Source organism: Peromyscus leucopus, chromosome 20, assembly GCF_004664715.2.
Source record: "Peromyscus leucopus breed LL Stock chromosome 20, UCI_PerLeu_2.1, whole genome shotgun sequence".
Classification (NCBI taxonomy): domain Eukaryota; kingdom Metazoa; phylum Chordata; class Mammalia; order Rodentia; family Cricetidae; genus Peromyscus; species Peromyscus leucopus.
Genome location: NC_051080.1, coordinates 20245979 through 20262190, shown reverse-complemented (window position 1 = coordinate 20262190; position 16212 = coordinate 20245979). Strand labels below are relative to the sequence as shown.

At 51.1% G+C, this 16212-nt stretch overlaps 1 protein-coding gene across 2 annotated transcripts in view; it reads left to right on the top strand.

Moving 5' to 3' along the window:
* Positions 1-16212, top strand: part of Parvb (parvin beta) — a 90077-nt gene that overhangs the window by 14553 nt on the left and 59312 nt on the right. The window contains exon 1 of one of the 2 annotated variants that reach the window (XM_037197492.1): positions 13198-13312. The exons of the other annotated variant lie outside the window; for it this stretch is intronic. Within the exon in view, the coding sequence (XP_037053387.1) occupies position 13312 (1 nt within the window). The 5' untranslated portion in view covers positions 13198-13311. Of the gene's footprint in view, positions 1-13197; positions 13313-16212 lie in introns of those variants that run through there. 2 annotated transcript variants of the gene reach the window in all.

Here is a 16212-nt window from a genome sequence, read left to right as displayed (position 1 = left end):
CAGGGTGGCATGTCTATGTGGTTTGAAGTCTTCATCTCTGGTGATTTCTCAACACAGTCTTTGGCATCAGTGACTGCTGGCTGGATCCAGAGGTGAGAGAGGGGAAAACGTCAGCCTTGGCCTCCTGCAGAGGGTGAGGAGGTCTTTATGTGCTTCCACAGCTTGTGGATTTTAACATAAGGCCTTGGGGGGGCGGGTCACATGAGCCACATAGGTGCCAGCATCTTTTTGTTAGCATCTCACCCATCAGCCCACTGCCACCCTCCTGTCTCAGGGTTTCTGTTACTGTGAAGAGACACTTGACCACAGCAACTCTTTTTTTTTTTTTTTTTTTTTTTTGAACAGATTTCTCTATTAGCTTTGCGCTTTCCTAACTCACTTGTAGCCAGGCTGCTCGAACTCACAGAGATCCGCCTGCCTCTGCCTTCCAAGTGCTGGGATTAAAGGCGTGCGCCACCACCGCCCGGCCTGACCACAGCAACTCTTATAAAGGAAAACATTTAATTGAGGCTGGCTTACAGTTCAGAGGTTAGTCCATTAACATCATGGTGGGAATCATGGCAGTGAGCAGGCAGCCATGGTGATGGAGAGGTAGCTGAGAGTTCTACATCTTGATCCACAGGCAGCAGGAAGAGAGCAACACTGGACCTGGATTGAGCATCTGAGCCCTCAGCATTCCGTTCCCAGGAATACTTCCTCCAACAAGGCCACACTCCAAATAGTGTCATTCCTTATGAGCCTATGGAGGGGGGGGGGGACGGACATTTTCTTTCAAACCACCACACCTCCCCACTCGGCCCACCAGAGGGAGAAGAAATGCCAGAAGAGAGGAAAAGGCTGGTCTTTGGAGGGAAGCCATAAGAACACAATGGGGCCACCCAGCATGGTGCATTTGGGTAGCTGCTTTCCTATGGGAAGGCTTGAGTATGAGCAATCAGCAGGGACTGCAGCTGGGTGCCCAGGGCGCATCTCTGCCATCTCTTTCCCAGGGTAACTTGGTCCAGGTGTGGGCTTCTACAGAGATGAGCTGGAATGTCCCTCATGGGGACAGGGAGGACATTTTCCAACTTCCTGTGAGGTTGCTTGGAAGCCTTTTGCCAGGGGGAGAGAGTGTTGTCCTGAAATGTGTGCAGGAGACGTGTTATTAGTATAATGAGATTTTAATGGTTTGAGATTTTGTTGGAGCAGCACACAGAGAATTTTAATCTTATTGTATGCAGCTGCTGGTGTTTTTGTTTTATTTGTTTGCTTGGGCCTCATTGCAAGGATGCATTTCTACAATTATTTAGTTTGCTCTCGTAGACATCGGCTTCTATGCCTCTCTTAATGTTCTTGTTGGGAGAATCTTTTGGGGGAAGAAGAATATATACATATATTCTTTAAAATTATATATATTATAAATATATATTAATACCACATATAACTGTATAATATATTATAAATTATAATATAACAAGTATATATTATAAATACACATCAATATCATAAAATATGTTTGTTTGTTTGTTTTGTTTTTTTGTTTTTTTGAGACAGGGTTTCTCTGTGTAGTTTTGGTGCTTGTCCTGGATCTTACTCTGTAGCTCAGACTGGCCTCAAACTCACAGAGATCTGCCTGGCTCTGCCTCCCAAGTGCTGGGATTAATGGCATGCGCCACCACCGCCTGGCTATATAATTATATTTTTATATGATATATTTATATTTTATATACATATTTATATACATATACTATATAATATACAATATATATATATATATATATATATATATATATATATATATATATAAATTTTTTAAAGCTGTGAGCTGACTTGATCAGAACTGGAATGTGAGTGTAAGGTTTCCATTTCTGTTCCTTATTTATAATAGCCATAGATTAGAAACAGCCCCGGGCTATTAACTGGTAATGAGGGGAAAGGTGGTCCATCAAGTGGGATAGTCTACAGCAGTGAAAAGGGAGGAAACATCGGGATATGCTGCAACATGGAAGAATCGGGACTGTGCTAAGAATCCATTCACAAAAGGACAAATATTGTGGGATGAAAAATCCAGAGGAGGCAAATCAATAGGGCCCTAAATAGACAAGTGGTCGTTGGAGGCTGGGAGCTAGCAAATGAGTGTGAATGGGTGCTTTGGGGGTGAGGAGAATGTTTTTAAGTTGATGATGGTGATGGCCACACATTCTGAATATTCTGAAAGTCGCTGACTGGTGTCGTTAAGTAAGGGAATTTATACAGAGTGTGAATCCTGTCTCGACTGAGCTAGTAAATGCAGACTCTGTAGAGACATGGAGTTCTGGCTTTCTAGCATCTTTCTCCAGGTGTGTGTGTGTGTGTGTGTGTGTGTGTGTGTGTGTGTGTGTGTGTGTACGGGCACATGTGTTCAGAGGCCAGAGGTCAACTTCAGGTGGTGTCCCTCAGGTGTTATGCACTGTTTTTAGAGATAGGGTCCCCCTGGAACTCACTGATGGCCCTAGACTGGGCCAGCAGGGCCCATGGATCCTCCTGCCATCCTCCCCACCCCCGAAGTTGGGATAACAGACTCGCAGGGCTGTGTCCCATGTTTTCTGCTGGCTGGAGTCTGGCCTTGGCGTTGCCCAGATGGTTGTATTCACTCGGCGTGAGGCTCTCAGCACATGTGAGCTCCTCACTGGAGTCTCAGAACAGGGAAACCCCAGACATGATGTCCTCTTCCTGACCCTGCGTTGGCGGTCAGAACCCGTGGGCCCAGCACACGATCAAATGAATGTAGACAGTGGCTGTTACAGTCTCCCACTGCTGGCCTCGCTCTAGAGCTCATGACTGAGCCCAGGACAGTTTGTACACTAGGCCAGCACCAGACCCTGAGCTACATCCCCAGTTTTCTTGTTTCTTTTTAGATGGGATCACCCTGTGTCAACTTGGCTGACCTGGAACTCACTAAGTAGACCAGCTTGGCCTCAAATTCATAGAAAAACGCCCCCCTCTACCCTTGAGGGCTGGGATTAAAGGCATGTTCCACCATGCCTGGCTGGTTTTGCTTTTGACTTGTTGATGATGTTTTTCACATTTTTATTAAAATCCTGGTTCAAGGGGCTGGAGAGATGAGCCAGCAGTTAAGAACATTTGCTGCTCTTGCAGAGGACCAGGGTTCAGTTCCCAGCACCCACTGTATTAAATTTCAGTTCTAGGGGATCTGTCGCCCTCTACTGGTCTCCTTGGGCACTGCACACATGTAGTACATATACACACATGCAGGCAAATATAAAAATAATAAATCTAGAAAAAAAATCCTATTCCAAACATATTTATCCAGGTCTGTCTGCCTGAGCATAAAATGATCAAGAGAGGAGGCACATACCTTTAATCCAGTGCTCAGAAGGCAGCAAGTTGGGCCTGGAAACTTCCCTGAGGCCAGGGGAGGGTGGGGGCTGTCCTCAGCTGTGGTGGATACAGTTTTTGTCCATGAGACAGATAGGGGCCACACAGAATATGGAATTAGCCCAGGCAAGGCTGGCCAGAAAGGGAGACAGAGACACCTCCATGTCCTCACTGGACAGGCTGGCAAATTCTCTGTGGAATGAGGCAAAATGGCCTCCCTGGGTGGTTATTCCAGTTCTCTTATTTCTCTGGAAATTTAATTTTTTTTTAAATTAAAATTTAATTTTGTATGTGTATGGGTGTTTTGTGTGTGTATATATGGATGTGCACTATGTGTGTGTAGTGCCTATAGAGGCCAGAAGAGGGCATCAGATCCCCTGAGACTGGGGTCACAGACAGTTGTGAGCCACCCTGTGGGTGCTGGGATTTGAACCCAGGTCCTATGGAAGAGGAGCCAATGCTCTAAGCTGCGGAGCCATCTCTCCAGCCCCAGCTGTGTTTTTTGGGGGTGGGGGTGGAGGAGGGGGCAATGGAGCCTTTCTTGTTCTTGGTGACCTCAACCCAGGGAGCTAGATGCTGGACGATGATGGTCACCAAAGCTGCCACAAGCCAGTGGTGTCCTGATTTGTTATTTGGTGCTCAGAGTGAAATAAAGAGGGTCAAAGGGTGACCAAAGTGAGGATACTCCCCAAGTGGGAGGGGCTCCTAGGGAGGAGGGCTGAGACCCTGCCTGGCCCATGGCTTTTCAAGGGTCCGCAGCAGGAGCTGGATGGAGACCAAGGTCATCTTTATTGAGACTGGTCACTTTGGAGCACATCACAGGCCGAGTCAGTAAGGAGTCCACATGTCCTTTGCATGCTCCCCAAGCCCGATAGGAGAAGCACCCCTAGGGGATGGGGTCATGTGTGCCGTGTGACTAACTCATGATCTCCCACGGACCATGACCTTCACTTCCTGTGGGATGCGAACTCCTAGCTCTACTCGAGTCCAGCCATTGCGAAGTGTTTTGTGGGGGAGGGGTGTGTGTCTCAGGAATCCCTAAGCCCCCGCCTCTGTACCTGCCCTCACCACACTCCGTCATGGGAGCCCAGCTGCCAGGCCAGGAGTACTGTGCTGCCTTCCTCAGCCTGAAATGAGTCTCATTTTACAGATAGGGAAACTGAGGCCTGGAGAGAGGGGAGGAGCCTGGTCTCTTGCTGAGTGGTCTCATCAGGGTCTTATATCCTTGTGGGAGACTTCTGTGAGGTATCAGATGTGATAGTGTCTAAATGAGAGACCGGCAGCCGTGATGGACAGTTTGTCTCTGAGTCCCTCCTCCACGGTAAGTGGGCAAAGATCGAAGCCCATTCCGCAAGCTTAGCTTCTGTCTGATTAAATTGGCTCTTGCTCCACACTTCGGAGGGGGAGGCTGAGAATTGAACTGAGGGCTTCACACAGGCTAGGCAAGCACTGAGGCACTGAGCTGTGTGCCTACCCCGTGGGCTGTGCTTTTTAACAGGCATAAAAATACCCACCGAGCGACCACGGTGGAGGCCATGCAGAGCGAGCGCGTGTTGAGGTCGATGGAAGATATTGGATTCCACCAGCTGTAAAGTGCCCTCCGAGGCCGCGTCCCTGCTCCCGAAGCCCTGTTTACTGGTTATTATTTTCCTTGTGCCGGAGTCATCTAATTTTAGGCACCATTTCAGGGCGTGTTGTAGAGAGCCCTCGGGGCCCACAACAGCCCCAGAGAAGGAACTGGAAATCAAACTCAAAAGTGGCACCTTGTTCCTGTGAGCGGGGGCAGGTGGCTGCCCAGGAGTGGCTTCTCAGGGGCTTAACCATCGGGGCGTAGAAGGGTGGACTTTTTTTTTCCTACACTAGAGATTGAACCCAGGCTCAAGCCTTGTCAGGCGAGCACTGTGTCTCGGAGCTGGCTGCCGCCCACTCTTTATTTTGAGATAGGGTCTCACCATGTAGCCCAGGCTGTCCCTGAATGTCCCTATCCTCCTGCCTTAGCCTCCTGCATGCTGAGATTTCAGGTGTCTGTGCCCACTGAGCTGAGGCAGTGGGCAGAACAGCCAGGAATTCAGTCTTCCCTCCTGTCCCACCAAGAACCAGCTCTGGGCCCATTGGACCTTTGAGTTCTATTTCATGTCTGTTTTGACTTCTTGGGGTGCACACAAAGTTCCCCGAAACCTGCCTGACTCTGGATCCCCTGTCCCTCAATGTCCCTAGCTATGCAATGTGGGGTTGGTTGCCATCACTGGACTTGGCTCTGGCCATGGTGGGGTTGATCAAGAGGTGATCTCAGGCCACCTTGTGTCATACCTTCTTGAGTTTGTACTGTTGTAGGTATTGGCCTGTGTCTTTGAGCCCAGGTTCCTTTTGCGCCTCAGTCTTTATCTACAGCTGGGGTCTTCTGTAAAGGGGGCAGTCAATCGATATTTCATCTTCAGAAGGCATGCTGACTCTGTCGTACTGAACTGTGCTGTGGCAACCACAGATGGTATGGACACAGATGAGTCTAGCTCCGTTCCAATAAAGCTTTATTGACAAACACTGGCTGAGGGCCAGATGCCCCGAACTATCATCTGCTGAGTCTTAGTCTGTGCCATAGTTTTGATGCTATAGATCAGAGGCATGATTTCATTTCCTCTCTTTTCTCATTGTGTGGGTGTGTCCATGTCTTTGTGTGTCTGTGTGTATGTATCTGTGTGTGTGTGTGTAACTATGTGTGTGTGTCTCTCCCTCTTTCTCTCTGCTCTATGAGTCTCTCTCTCTCTCTCTGTGTTTGATGTACCTGCCTGTGTGTGGCCAGAGATCAACTTCAGTTATTTTCCTCAACTGCTTTCCACGGTATTTATTTATTTACTATTATTTTTAAGTGTATGAGTCTATTGCCTGCATATATGTCTTTGCACCACATGTGTGGCTGGTCCTCATGGAGGTCAGATAAAAGCATCCGATCCCCTGGGACTGAAGTTACAGGTGGATACGTGGATGTTGGGAGTCAGACCTGGGACCTCTGCAAGAGCAGTCAGGGCTCTTAACCACTGGGCCATCTCTCCAGCCCCTCCACCTTATTTTTTGAGAAGCCTTTGAATCTGGAGCTGGACATTTTGGCAAGGCTGGCTGACCAGGGAAACCCCGGGATCTACCCGTTTCCACTCCCCAGCCCTGAGGTTGTGTGTGTGAGCCTCACCCAGCTTTTATGTGGGTACTGGAGACCTGAACTCAGGTTTGCATGCTGACAGCAAGCCTTTTACCAACTGGGCATCCTCTCCCAGCTTGGGTACTCTCTGTGGACTGTCTTTGGTCATGTCAAGACCGCAGTGGGAGCTGCCTACCTGTTACAAGCACGGTAACCATGACCTTTGGTCTTAGAAGTCGAAAAGCGCAGGGCTGGGGGGACGGACTCAGTAAGTAAAATGCTGCTGCCGTGCAAGAAAGAGGACCCGAGTTTGCATCTCCAGCACCCATGTGAAAACCAGTCACCGCCAGGGCACTTAGTCCTCTGATCTCCTGCCTAGCTCTATTTCTTCTTAATCTAGTATTTAAAAAGAAGTTCTGGCTGGGCTGTGGTGGTGCACGCCTTTAATCCCAGTGCTCAGGAGTCAGAGGGTGGATCTCTGTGAGTTCGAAGCCAGCCTGGTCTACAGAGTGAGTTCCAGGACAGCTGGGACTGTTACACAGAGAAACCTTGCCTTGAAAACCCCAAACAAATAAATAAACAAACAAACAAACAAATAGAAGTTCTGACAGCTTCACCCCCACACTGTTCTGTGTTCTTCAAGGCCTCATGTATTCCAGTCTGGTGGCTCAGGGATCTGGGTGGGGCTCAGTTGCATTCCACCTCCCTTGCCTGTGTTTTTGGTTTGTTGTGTTTTGAGAAAGCCTCACCATGCGGCTCAGGCTGGCCTTGAACTCACGACCCTTCCACTTCTGCCTCTGAGTGTTAGGGTCAGAGGCTTGCCCCTACACCAGCATCTCTTTTCCCTTCTTTTGTCTCCTGTTTCAACACAGCAGAAACGCTTCGTTTCGAAGTGTGCGGTTCTATTATGGGAAAATTAAACACATTTAAGAGCAAATTGAATTAGAGGATTCACGATCATTAGCTAAGTAAATTATTTATTTTTTAAAGTAATGAGCCAGGCAGGGTACAGCATGTGGTGGCACGCTCAGTAAGTATTTGTGGGTGAGGGCAATTCTTATGTGAGCCTGTCAAGTTGCACGGAAGGGAATTATTTGCCTCTGAAACTAATGGAATAGCCAAGGGGCAGTCACAGCTACTAAAAATAACCTTTGTGTTTCTAAAACCTCCAAAGACAGAGGACTCCATGCTGCACCTTGGCCAAGGGTGAAGTCTGGGGACAGCTGGCCCACGGAGCTCACGTGTCATCCGATAGGCTTTGTAACCTTGGCGGAGCTGTCCTTGCAGCCCTCAGGCCTTTGCCAGTACTGTGAGCAGACTGGCCTCTGCAGGGGGCTCCCTGGGTCACCAGGGAGGGACCTGGTGGATAAAACTGGATGCTCTGGAAAGAGGGTAGTGAAAACAACTTCATGATAATTTAGACAGGGACGCTCAAAACCAAGGCCTGGGTGGTGGAGGAGGAAGGCTAGAGGCCACAGAGCCTGGGGTTGGGGCTTGAGCCCTGAGACCACAGCTTTAGGTTCTGGGGAGCCACAGTGGGGTCACAAATGTGCTGTGAGGTAGGACCCAGACTGGTGACCCAGAACCTCCTCTACCCAGCCTCTCTGGGGCAGGCACTTCGCTTGAAGCCGGGGCAAGACCTCTCCCAATTTTAGTTGCCTCCTTGTCTAGGATGGGGATTAAAATTCCAGCTAACTGGGATCTTGAAAATAGTTAAGTGTAGCCAATCCCAGGGCCAGAGACATTATCACAAGTCAAAGCCAGCCTGCGCTACACAGCCAGTTCCAAGCCAATCTGATCTACCTATCTCAGAAATTCAACAGCAACAACAAAACCAGCCTCGTGTGGCACATGTACCCATAAATCCAGCACTCGGGAGGCAGAGACGGAGAGTTGGAGAAAGTTTGAGTCCAGCCTGGTCTACAGAGTAAGTTGCAAGCTAGCCTGGGCTATGTAGCAAGACCTTGTCTCAAAATCCACAGATGTGCAGGCTGCCGAGATGACTCAGAGGTTAAGAGCATGTAATGGTCTTGTAGAAGACCTGGAATTCCAGCGCCAGAGAGATCAAGGCCTCTGGCCTCAGCAGGCACTGCCACTCATGTGTGCATGCTCCCTCCCCCCACATATACATCATTAAAAATGAAATGATTCTTTAGAAAAATCCACAAGACAGTAACAAGAACATTAAGAAAAATAACAAGACAATATTAGCTCTGTGCTAGCACCCAGCACTGCCTGCTGGCTTGAAGAGCGGGGCCGTACTACACCCGCCTCTGCGATGACCACAGCCCAGGGTGCAGCAGGACCCTGTCCCAGCCATCCAGGGAGGATCCTTCCTGCCTCTTCCAGCTGCAGCTGTTGCCTGAGGTCTGACCCCTGTGACACATCTTTCCCATGTCACATGGTACCCTCCTGTGCACCTCTGCCTCTATCTTCTCACCACATTCCCTCCGTGCATCTGTGGGTCTGCCCTAATCTGCTGTGATCTTGAGCCTATCTTCAAATACCTTATTTTCAAATAAGTAGTCTCTCAGGTCCCAGGGGGACGTGAGTTCCAAGGGACATTGACTCAACTCACAGTGACCAGAACTCTGTTAGTGACTAAATCTCATTATCATCATCTCATCATCATCACCATCAGCAGCAGCAGCAGCAGCACAGCCCCTCCCCCACCCCAATCAACTTCGCTGTAGCCAGGATGGCTTCGAACTCACTATAAATCCAAGAATGACCTTGAACTCCTGTTCCTAGCTGCCACATGCCACATGTGTTGTCATGCCCCTGGGTTATCACTGTTCGTCCTCTTGTTTTTCAGAGGCGAGGAAATGATGGGGGATGCGTAGATAGTCAAAACAGCTGCTTGTGATTATCTGCGCCCTGCACCCAGTGGTTCCGTTCAGACTCTCAGGCTCCAAGGGGTGGGAGATCGGGTTTGCCCTCAGCTAATGAGGAAGACCGAGAATCTCTGTTTGTGTCCGCAGTGCCCAACCCCAGAAGCTAACTTCCCTCTGCTGTGGTGTTTTGTGTGATGCCATTTCAGCCATGAGATAAATAATAATTTTTTTTTTCTTCTGGCATACGTGCTGTTCAAGGGTTTCCATTGCCAGCCTTGGGGATATGAAGGAGCCGGCATGGCACCCAGGTGTGCTCTAAGGGGTGCAGGGGTACTCCAGGCCCTGAATTTGCCTGTTGAGTGCGGAGGCCCATGGATGGCCTCTGCTTAAGAGGCTGCTGCCTGTGGCACGGCTTCCTCTGAGAAGTCTCACAGAACTTGTTTGACAGGTGCGGGCTGAGTGTCATTAAACACAGCAAGGCCTGCTGTCATGTGGCTTTAAATAGCGCTTGCCATTCTGCACGTGGCATGCGTGCTGAGCAGAGCTGGAGGGGTGGATGTGACATCCCAGGACACATTTGCCTCCTTTCCAGGCCTCCTCTGATCCTCCTGTTGGAAGTTCTGTTCTTCCCCGTGCCCCAGAGGTGGGAAGAGCACTCAGAGATGCACAGAGTCTCAGTGTTAGGACTTCCTGGCTGATGGTCACGGAAATCATTAACCTCAGTATCGGGGCTGAGAGGAACTAGTTCCCTCCTCCTCCCTCCCTCCCTCCCTCCCTCCCTCCCTCCCTCCTTTTCTCCCTCTCTTCCTCCCTCTTTCCCTCCCTTTTTTCTCCCCTCCTTCCTCCCTCTCTTCTTCCTCCCTCCCTCCCTCTTTGTCTCTCTATCTCTGTCTCTCTGTCTCTGTCTCTCGGTTCATTGCCATGGAACTCTCAGATCCCAACTGTCTTTCACCCTGCCTTAGGCTTCTGTGACATGCTCCTCCATCAGGCCACCGTCATCCTGTGTTTGGGAGCTCTGGCAGCTGCTCCAGGTCTTATACACAGTGGTCACCATCCTAAAACACAAGAACACTGCACTAAATAGACCACAAAATGGGGGAAAACAAGGAGGCAGAGGTTGTCCACTTGACTTTAGTGGGTGCATGGACCCCAGGAACTTACACTTCCCGCTTCCCTGAGCTTGTTCCTAAGTGGCCGAGTCAGTACCGTGAGCGTGCTTCAGGGCTATGGATTTGTAAGCCCAGAACTCAATGGATGATTTGGACAGCACTTGGCTAGTGTGCTGAGAACCGCAGGAGACAGACAGCCACAGCAGAGACAGATGGCCACACGTGGCTCTGTGCCTCTGTCACCCTGGCAGGCATGAGAGGACCTCTTATCACACCAAACAGCTCTTTGGGGACACTATGGGGTGTGTCTTCCTGTTGACTGTGTACCCAGAGAGCATCAGAGCTGGGGTTGAGGCTCAGCTTGCAAGGACACCCCACTATCACGACACCCCACTATCACGACACCCCACTATCACTCCAGGTGCCAGTGCAGGCTGTAGCTTGTGAAGGGGCTGCTGGGAAGTGGGGTTTCTGTGCCCTCCTTGGTTTAGTTCATTTGTGGAACCCTGCGAAACCGTTCTCTTTTGTGCATTGTTTATTAAGAAAGCCCAGCAAAGTTCCAGGATGAATAGTGGGATGAGGAGGGGTGTGGTGAATCTGAGAGACTCTGAACACAGGAGCATCCCTTCTGGAGCTAAGGCAGGCCACTGTCCCAACATGAGGGCATGTCTTGTCAATCGGGAAGCCCTCCAAACTGTGCTAGGTAAGGGATTTTTACAGAGGCGTCACACGAAGCCAGGACAAATGAGAGGCTCAGACCCCAGCCCCTCTCCTCTCCAGAAGTCAGGAGAGCTGGCATTTCCAAGCTTCTCATGGCACCTTGGTCCTTCTGGGACCAGTCCCATGCAGGAACCTCCACAAGCTGACTCATTAGAACAAAAGATGCTTCTGTCTCTCAAGGAATGACAAGGGTTTTAGGAACTTGGTTCAGGAACCCAGGTACAGACCAAATCAGTAGGGCTAGAGATGTTTCTAGACTCTTCAATGTACAGGAGGTCCCAAGGGCTTTAAGGCACTCCTGTCTCTCTAGTACCTGGGATGCAACCCACGACCTTGACCTTGTACATGCTAGGGACACACTAAGCATCCCCCCTCCTGCATTTCTTCTTTGCATGCTGTGTTAACGTCCTCATCACGTCAACAAAACACCTTGAGGGAAGAGAGGTTTATCTGGGCTGGTGGTGCAGAGGGATTTCATCCATGGCCAAGGGAAGTTGCAACTGTGAACTTGCACAGCTTTGTGGGACCTCCCTCCTGGTGTGGTGCTGCCTGTCTCAAAGCTGAGCCCTTTAGGGAATGCTGGCCTCCCCGAGGGGTGGCTCCCTCTCTCCTTGCTGAACCTACCAGGGCCATGGAGCATCTGTGGAGCGTTGATCGAGGCCCTGAATCCTTCTGCCAGCTCTAGGCTGATAGGCTTGTAAGACCGATGGAGCAGGAAGATCCTGCCGCGGTCACGGTGGTCATCATGACATCCGCGCGTGCGCGCAGCTGATTCCTCCTGCATCCCTGGGGAGACACTGTGTGAGCAACCTCTTCTCTGCCAGTGGGATGGAAGTGCAGCATGCATGCCACACACAGGGCATATGCTCCGTGTGGGCACACGTGAGGCCATCGAGGTTCTGCCTCACTACACTTTGCTCATTAGGACAGAGTGTGCCTGCCGATCAGAGACGACTGTCTGTGAGCTTCTGGGGGGCACAGCAGCCTTGTCCAGTTTGTGTTTCTAGCATCCTTTGGTGGCACTGGGAGATCACGTGGAATAATGGATCTACATTGTCTAGGCGTTTCTTAAGTGTGGTCTTCAAGCTGAAACTGCCCACTCGGGTAGGAAGCAACACACAGCTGTAGTTAAAATTACAACCAATAGCAACTGGTGATGCCAGACATTATATGAGTTCATTGATCACAGACGGCCCAAGAGGTCCATCGGGGTTTCCATCTGCACTCCACAAATAGCTGCAGAGTATGCGGGGCTCAAAGCCCAGGCAGAGTGTCCTGTGGCTGCAGAAAAGGGGATGTATTGCAGGCAAAGGCCATAGAATTTTACCTTGGCTTCCTCTTCTGCACTTTCAGAATCTTCTTTTGCAAAAAAAACAAAAAACAAACAAAAAACAAAAAACAAACAAAAACCAAAAAACGAAACAAAACAAAAACAAAAAACAAAACAAAAGCAAAACAAAAAAGTCAGGATTGCTGGGACACACTAGTAATCCTAGCACTCTGCAGGCTGAGCCAGGAGGATCAGGAGTTTCAGGCCGTTCAGGGGTGTATATAGAGATCTGTTCCCACAAAACTGAAACACAAAACACAGTTCTGCTTGGCTTAAGCTGTTGATTAATTTGATTTCTGTTGTCGTGGTAACAGGTGACAGGCACTCAGCACCCTTGTGTTTCGTCTTCTGTGTACTTGACAACTAGGAGATACTGCTGCCTGGCCATGTCACCTTCCACTGGGGCTCATAGAGCTGTCTGTCCCCAAGAGATGGCAGACCCCTGCCCCTCCCCAGAGCCCACTAGGTAGCTCAGAGTTGGGAATTTCCTGGTCACTTTCCTGCAGAGTTTGGTGGGACTCAAGTCACCCCACAGGGTGGTTGTCCCCCTCCATTCCCAGAGCCACCAGGACCTCTGGGGAGCATCTGGTAGGGGGAATTGCCACCGTGGTTCCTGAAGTTGCATATGATGTGGACAGTGGCATTATCTTATCAGACAGCCCTGGCCTCTGTGGCTTCCTCAGGGCTCCTTATTTGCAAGTCATGGTGGTGATGTCCCTGTGACCCTTATGACACATATGCATCCCTCCTGCCTGGACAGTGACTGTGGCAGCTTGCTTGTGGGTCTAGAGAGCACCCCGACACCCGCCTTGGCCTCACGTTGCTGACAGTGAGTTGTCCCTTTCCCTGCTCAGCCAGCGCTGCTGCTGTGGCCTTGCTCTTTGGGGATTGTTTTGCAAGAATGGACCCTGGACTGGCCTTTTCCTGGGAAGGTGGTGGGGTGCTGGTGTCGGTGATGGGGAAGGAGGACCCTTGGTCATCTTGTGGCAGTCAAGGGAGATGAGGGTCTAACTTGTGGGGTGGGCCATGTGGATCTTTGGAACCAGAAGAGTGGGACTTGGGACATTGTCGGCCACAAGCTGTGGTTAGAATTTGTGTGTGTGTGTGTGTGTGTGTGTGTGTGTGTGTGTGTGTACATGCGTGTGTGTAGTGTATAGTGCACATGCCACAGCCAGCATGTACAGTCAGAGGGGAGTCTGTTCTTTCTACCATAGGGGTCCTACAGAAGGAACTCAGTCTTGTTGGGAAGCACATGTCCCTGCTTGGCCATCTCTCGAGCCCCATCTTATCACTGGAGTAGCCAGTGGGAGGCATTTAGTGCTGGGTAGGCCCGAGAAGCCGGACCTCCGTGTTCACTGTGAATGGTGACCCAGCATCCGCTTTTTAATGTGTGAGCATTGGGGTAGTTGATGTCCTTGTGACAGTTTTTCTTTCACAGCGGCGACAACTGGAGCCCAGAGAGGTTAAACCACCTGCCTCAGGTCACTCAGCAAGTGGGAATGGGACGTAGGGGCTGATCCAGTGACCTGGTTCCCAATCAGGGCTCCTCCACCTCCTCTTCACCCTACACCCCCCAGGCTGTTGGACTGTTGTGTGACTCTGGCACCATGCCTCTTTGGTGGCGTAGGGAATACTCAATGTGTCTTTGCCGCTACAGAATCCCTGACAGAAACCACCAAAGGAAGGGTCATTTCGAGGGTTCAGTCCATAATGGCGGGAAGGCGTCCATTGCCAGGAAGCAGAGAGCAGTGAATTGCTATTGCGTGTGTGCGTGCATGCGTGTGTGTGTGTGTGTGTGTGTGTGTGTGTGTGTGTGTGTGTGTGTTCTGAAGATGGAACTTAGGTGTCAGGCACTATCCCTCTGAGCCGTGTGGGATTTGCAGAAGTAGACCTGGTAAAGTGGGCCCCTGTTCAGCCCTACCCCCTACCTGTTCTTTTGGCTTCGAGACACAGTCCCACCTGATCACCTGCTGGATGTTCTCCTGTGGGTGGAGAGCTGCTGAGACAGAGAAGGTCCACGTGTCTTTTAGGAGAGAGACCCAGGGCTCTGGTAGCATGGAGCCGGTGCCTGTATTGCAGTCCCGGGTAATGCAGGAGCCGCCCGGTTCCCCCCGGGTGTCCACCACTCTTCCCACCATCCCTGCTCCCGGTATCTCCCCTGGAGCAGTGTGTCACATCCTGCTCGGGTTGGCCGTCTTGCTGCAGAGAGAGCCCTGTGCCCAACTCCTGCTGGCCAGAGAGAGAGAGAGAGAGAGAGAGAGAGAGAGAGAGAGAGAGAGATGCCAGCAGCGGAGGCGTCTCTCCCCCAAGCTTTAATTCTTTTTAAAAAAGGCTTGCACATTTATCTGTGTGCATCTGTGCATGCCTGTGCCACAGCGTGTGTGGTAAGTCAGAGGACAAGTTGTGTAGAAGTCAGTTCTTGCCTTCTACCCTGTGGGCCCCGGGAATCGAACCCAGGCAGTCAGGCTTGGCAGCAAGCACCTTTATCCACTGAGCCATCTCACTGCCCGCCCCCCCTTTCTGGCTTGTTTTCAGACAGGGTCTTATTCTGTAGCCAGGCTGGCCTCTACCCCTGAGGATTCCTCCTGTTTCAGCTTCCTGAGTGCTGGGACCACAGGCCACCATGCCTGGACCGGAGCTGAGTTTGGAAGGCGTGTCCTGCAGGAAGCAGCCAGCGCTGCTTGGTTCCGCCTCTTCTCCCCTTCTTCCCTTCTCCCCTCTTTTTTCCTACTGGGTTCAAGGCTGAGAGAGCTTCCAGAGCATTCTTAGGTGTGTCTGACGTCCCTGGCTGCTGGGATGGGGAAAGGACCTCAGAACTGACTTGGCTGCAATGAGAGTATCAGCACTTTGCTGCCTTCCCTGGGCACATGGCAGCTCCCTCCTCGAGTAGCTACACCCTTCCAGCCTGCCGCGGTCAGACAACCGATAGAGGAAGTGGGTGGCGGGCTTGGATAGAGGGCTGCTTCCTGCTCTATGGAGCTGGCCCTGAAGTCTCTGGTCCTTCCCCAGAGTCTCTCTCATCCTTCTGGACTGGGGACTTGCAGCTGGATGCCTGATGGGATAAGGGGAACGAAGGGAGAATACAGAGCGGGCAGCTTTCTGATGGGGATGTTGGCGGAGCACTCCCTGCCCCTGGCTTATGACACCCATGCTGGCCACAGGACCTTACAGAGAAGGGCATGTTTCCGTGGTTGTTCTTAAGTCCCCCCACCTGCCAGAAACAGGAAGATGGAAGATCGGAAGGACAATCACCTTCAGAACACAGTTTCCAGGCCGCCGCCTCCAGGCCTCAGGGGAGCCGGCGGCCTGTGTGTGGATTTGAAAATGCCCACGCAGTCCTCAAGGACTCGGCACTTGGGGAATGACAGCAGGGTGGAGGATATACACTTACTTGCCCTGTTGGTTCGGGTCCAGGGAGGTGGTCCCAGGGACAAAGAGGAGACACAAAGCTTCGGGAGGAGGGAGGCTTATGGGGCACAGCTGTGGCTGCAAAGGGCAAGCAATTAGCACACCTCCGACTGTTCCTGTGAACTATTAAATGGCCGGGCAGGCGGAAAGCTGGAGGTAGCCTGGCCCCACCACCCGCCTTTTAGCCCGGAGCTGCCAGGCTAAGCCTTCTGAGAGGCTAGCTCAGGGGAGATGGCTACCCATCCATCCTGTGGCGTCTGCACATAAAAGTCAATGCGTGTTTGGAGATCTGCTCTCTAGAGGTCAATCCCCCGCCCCCCT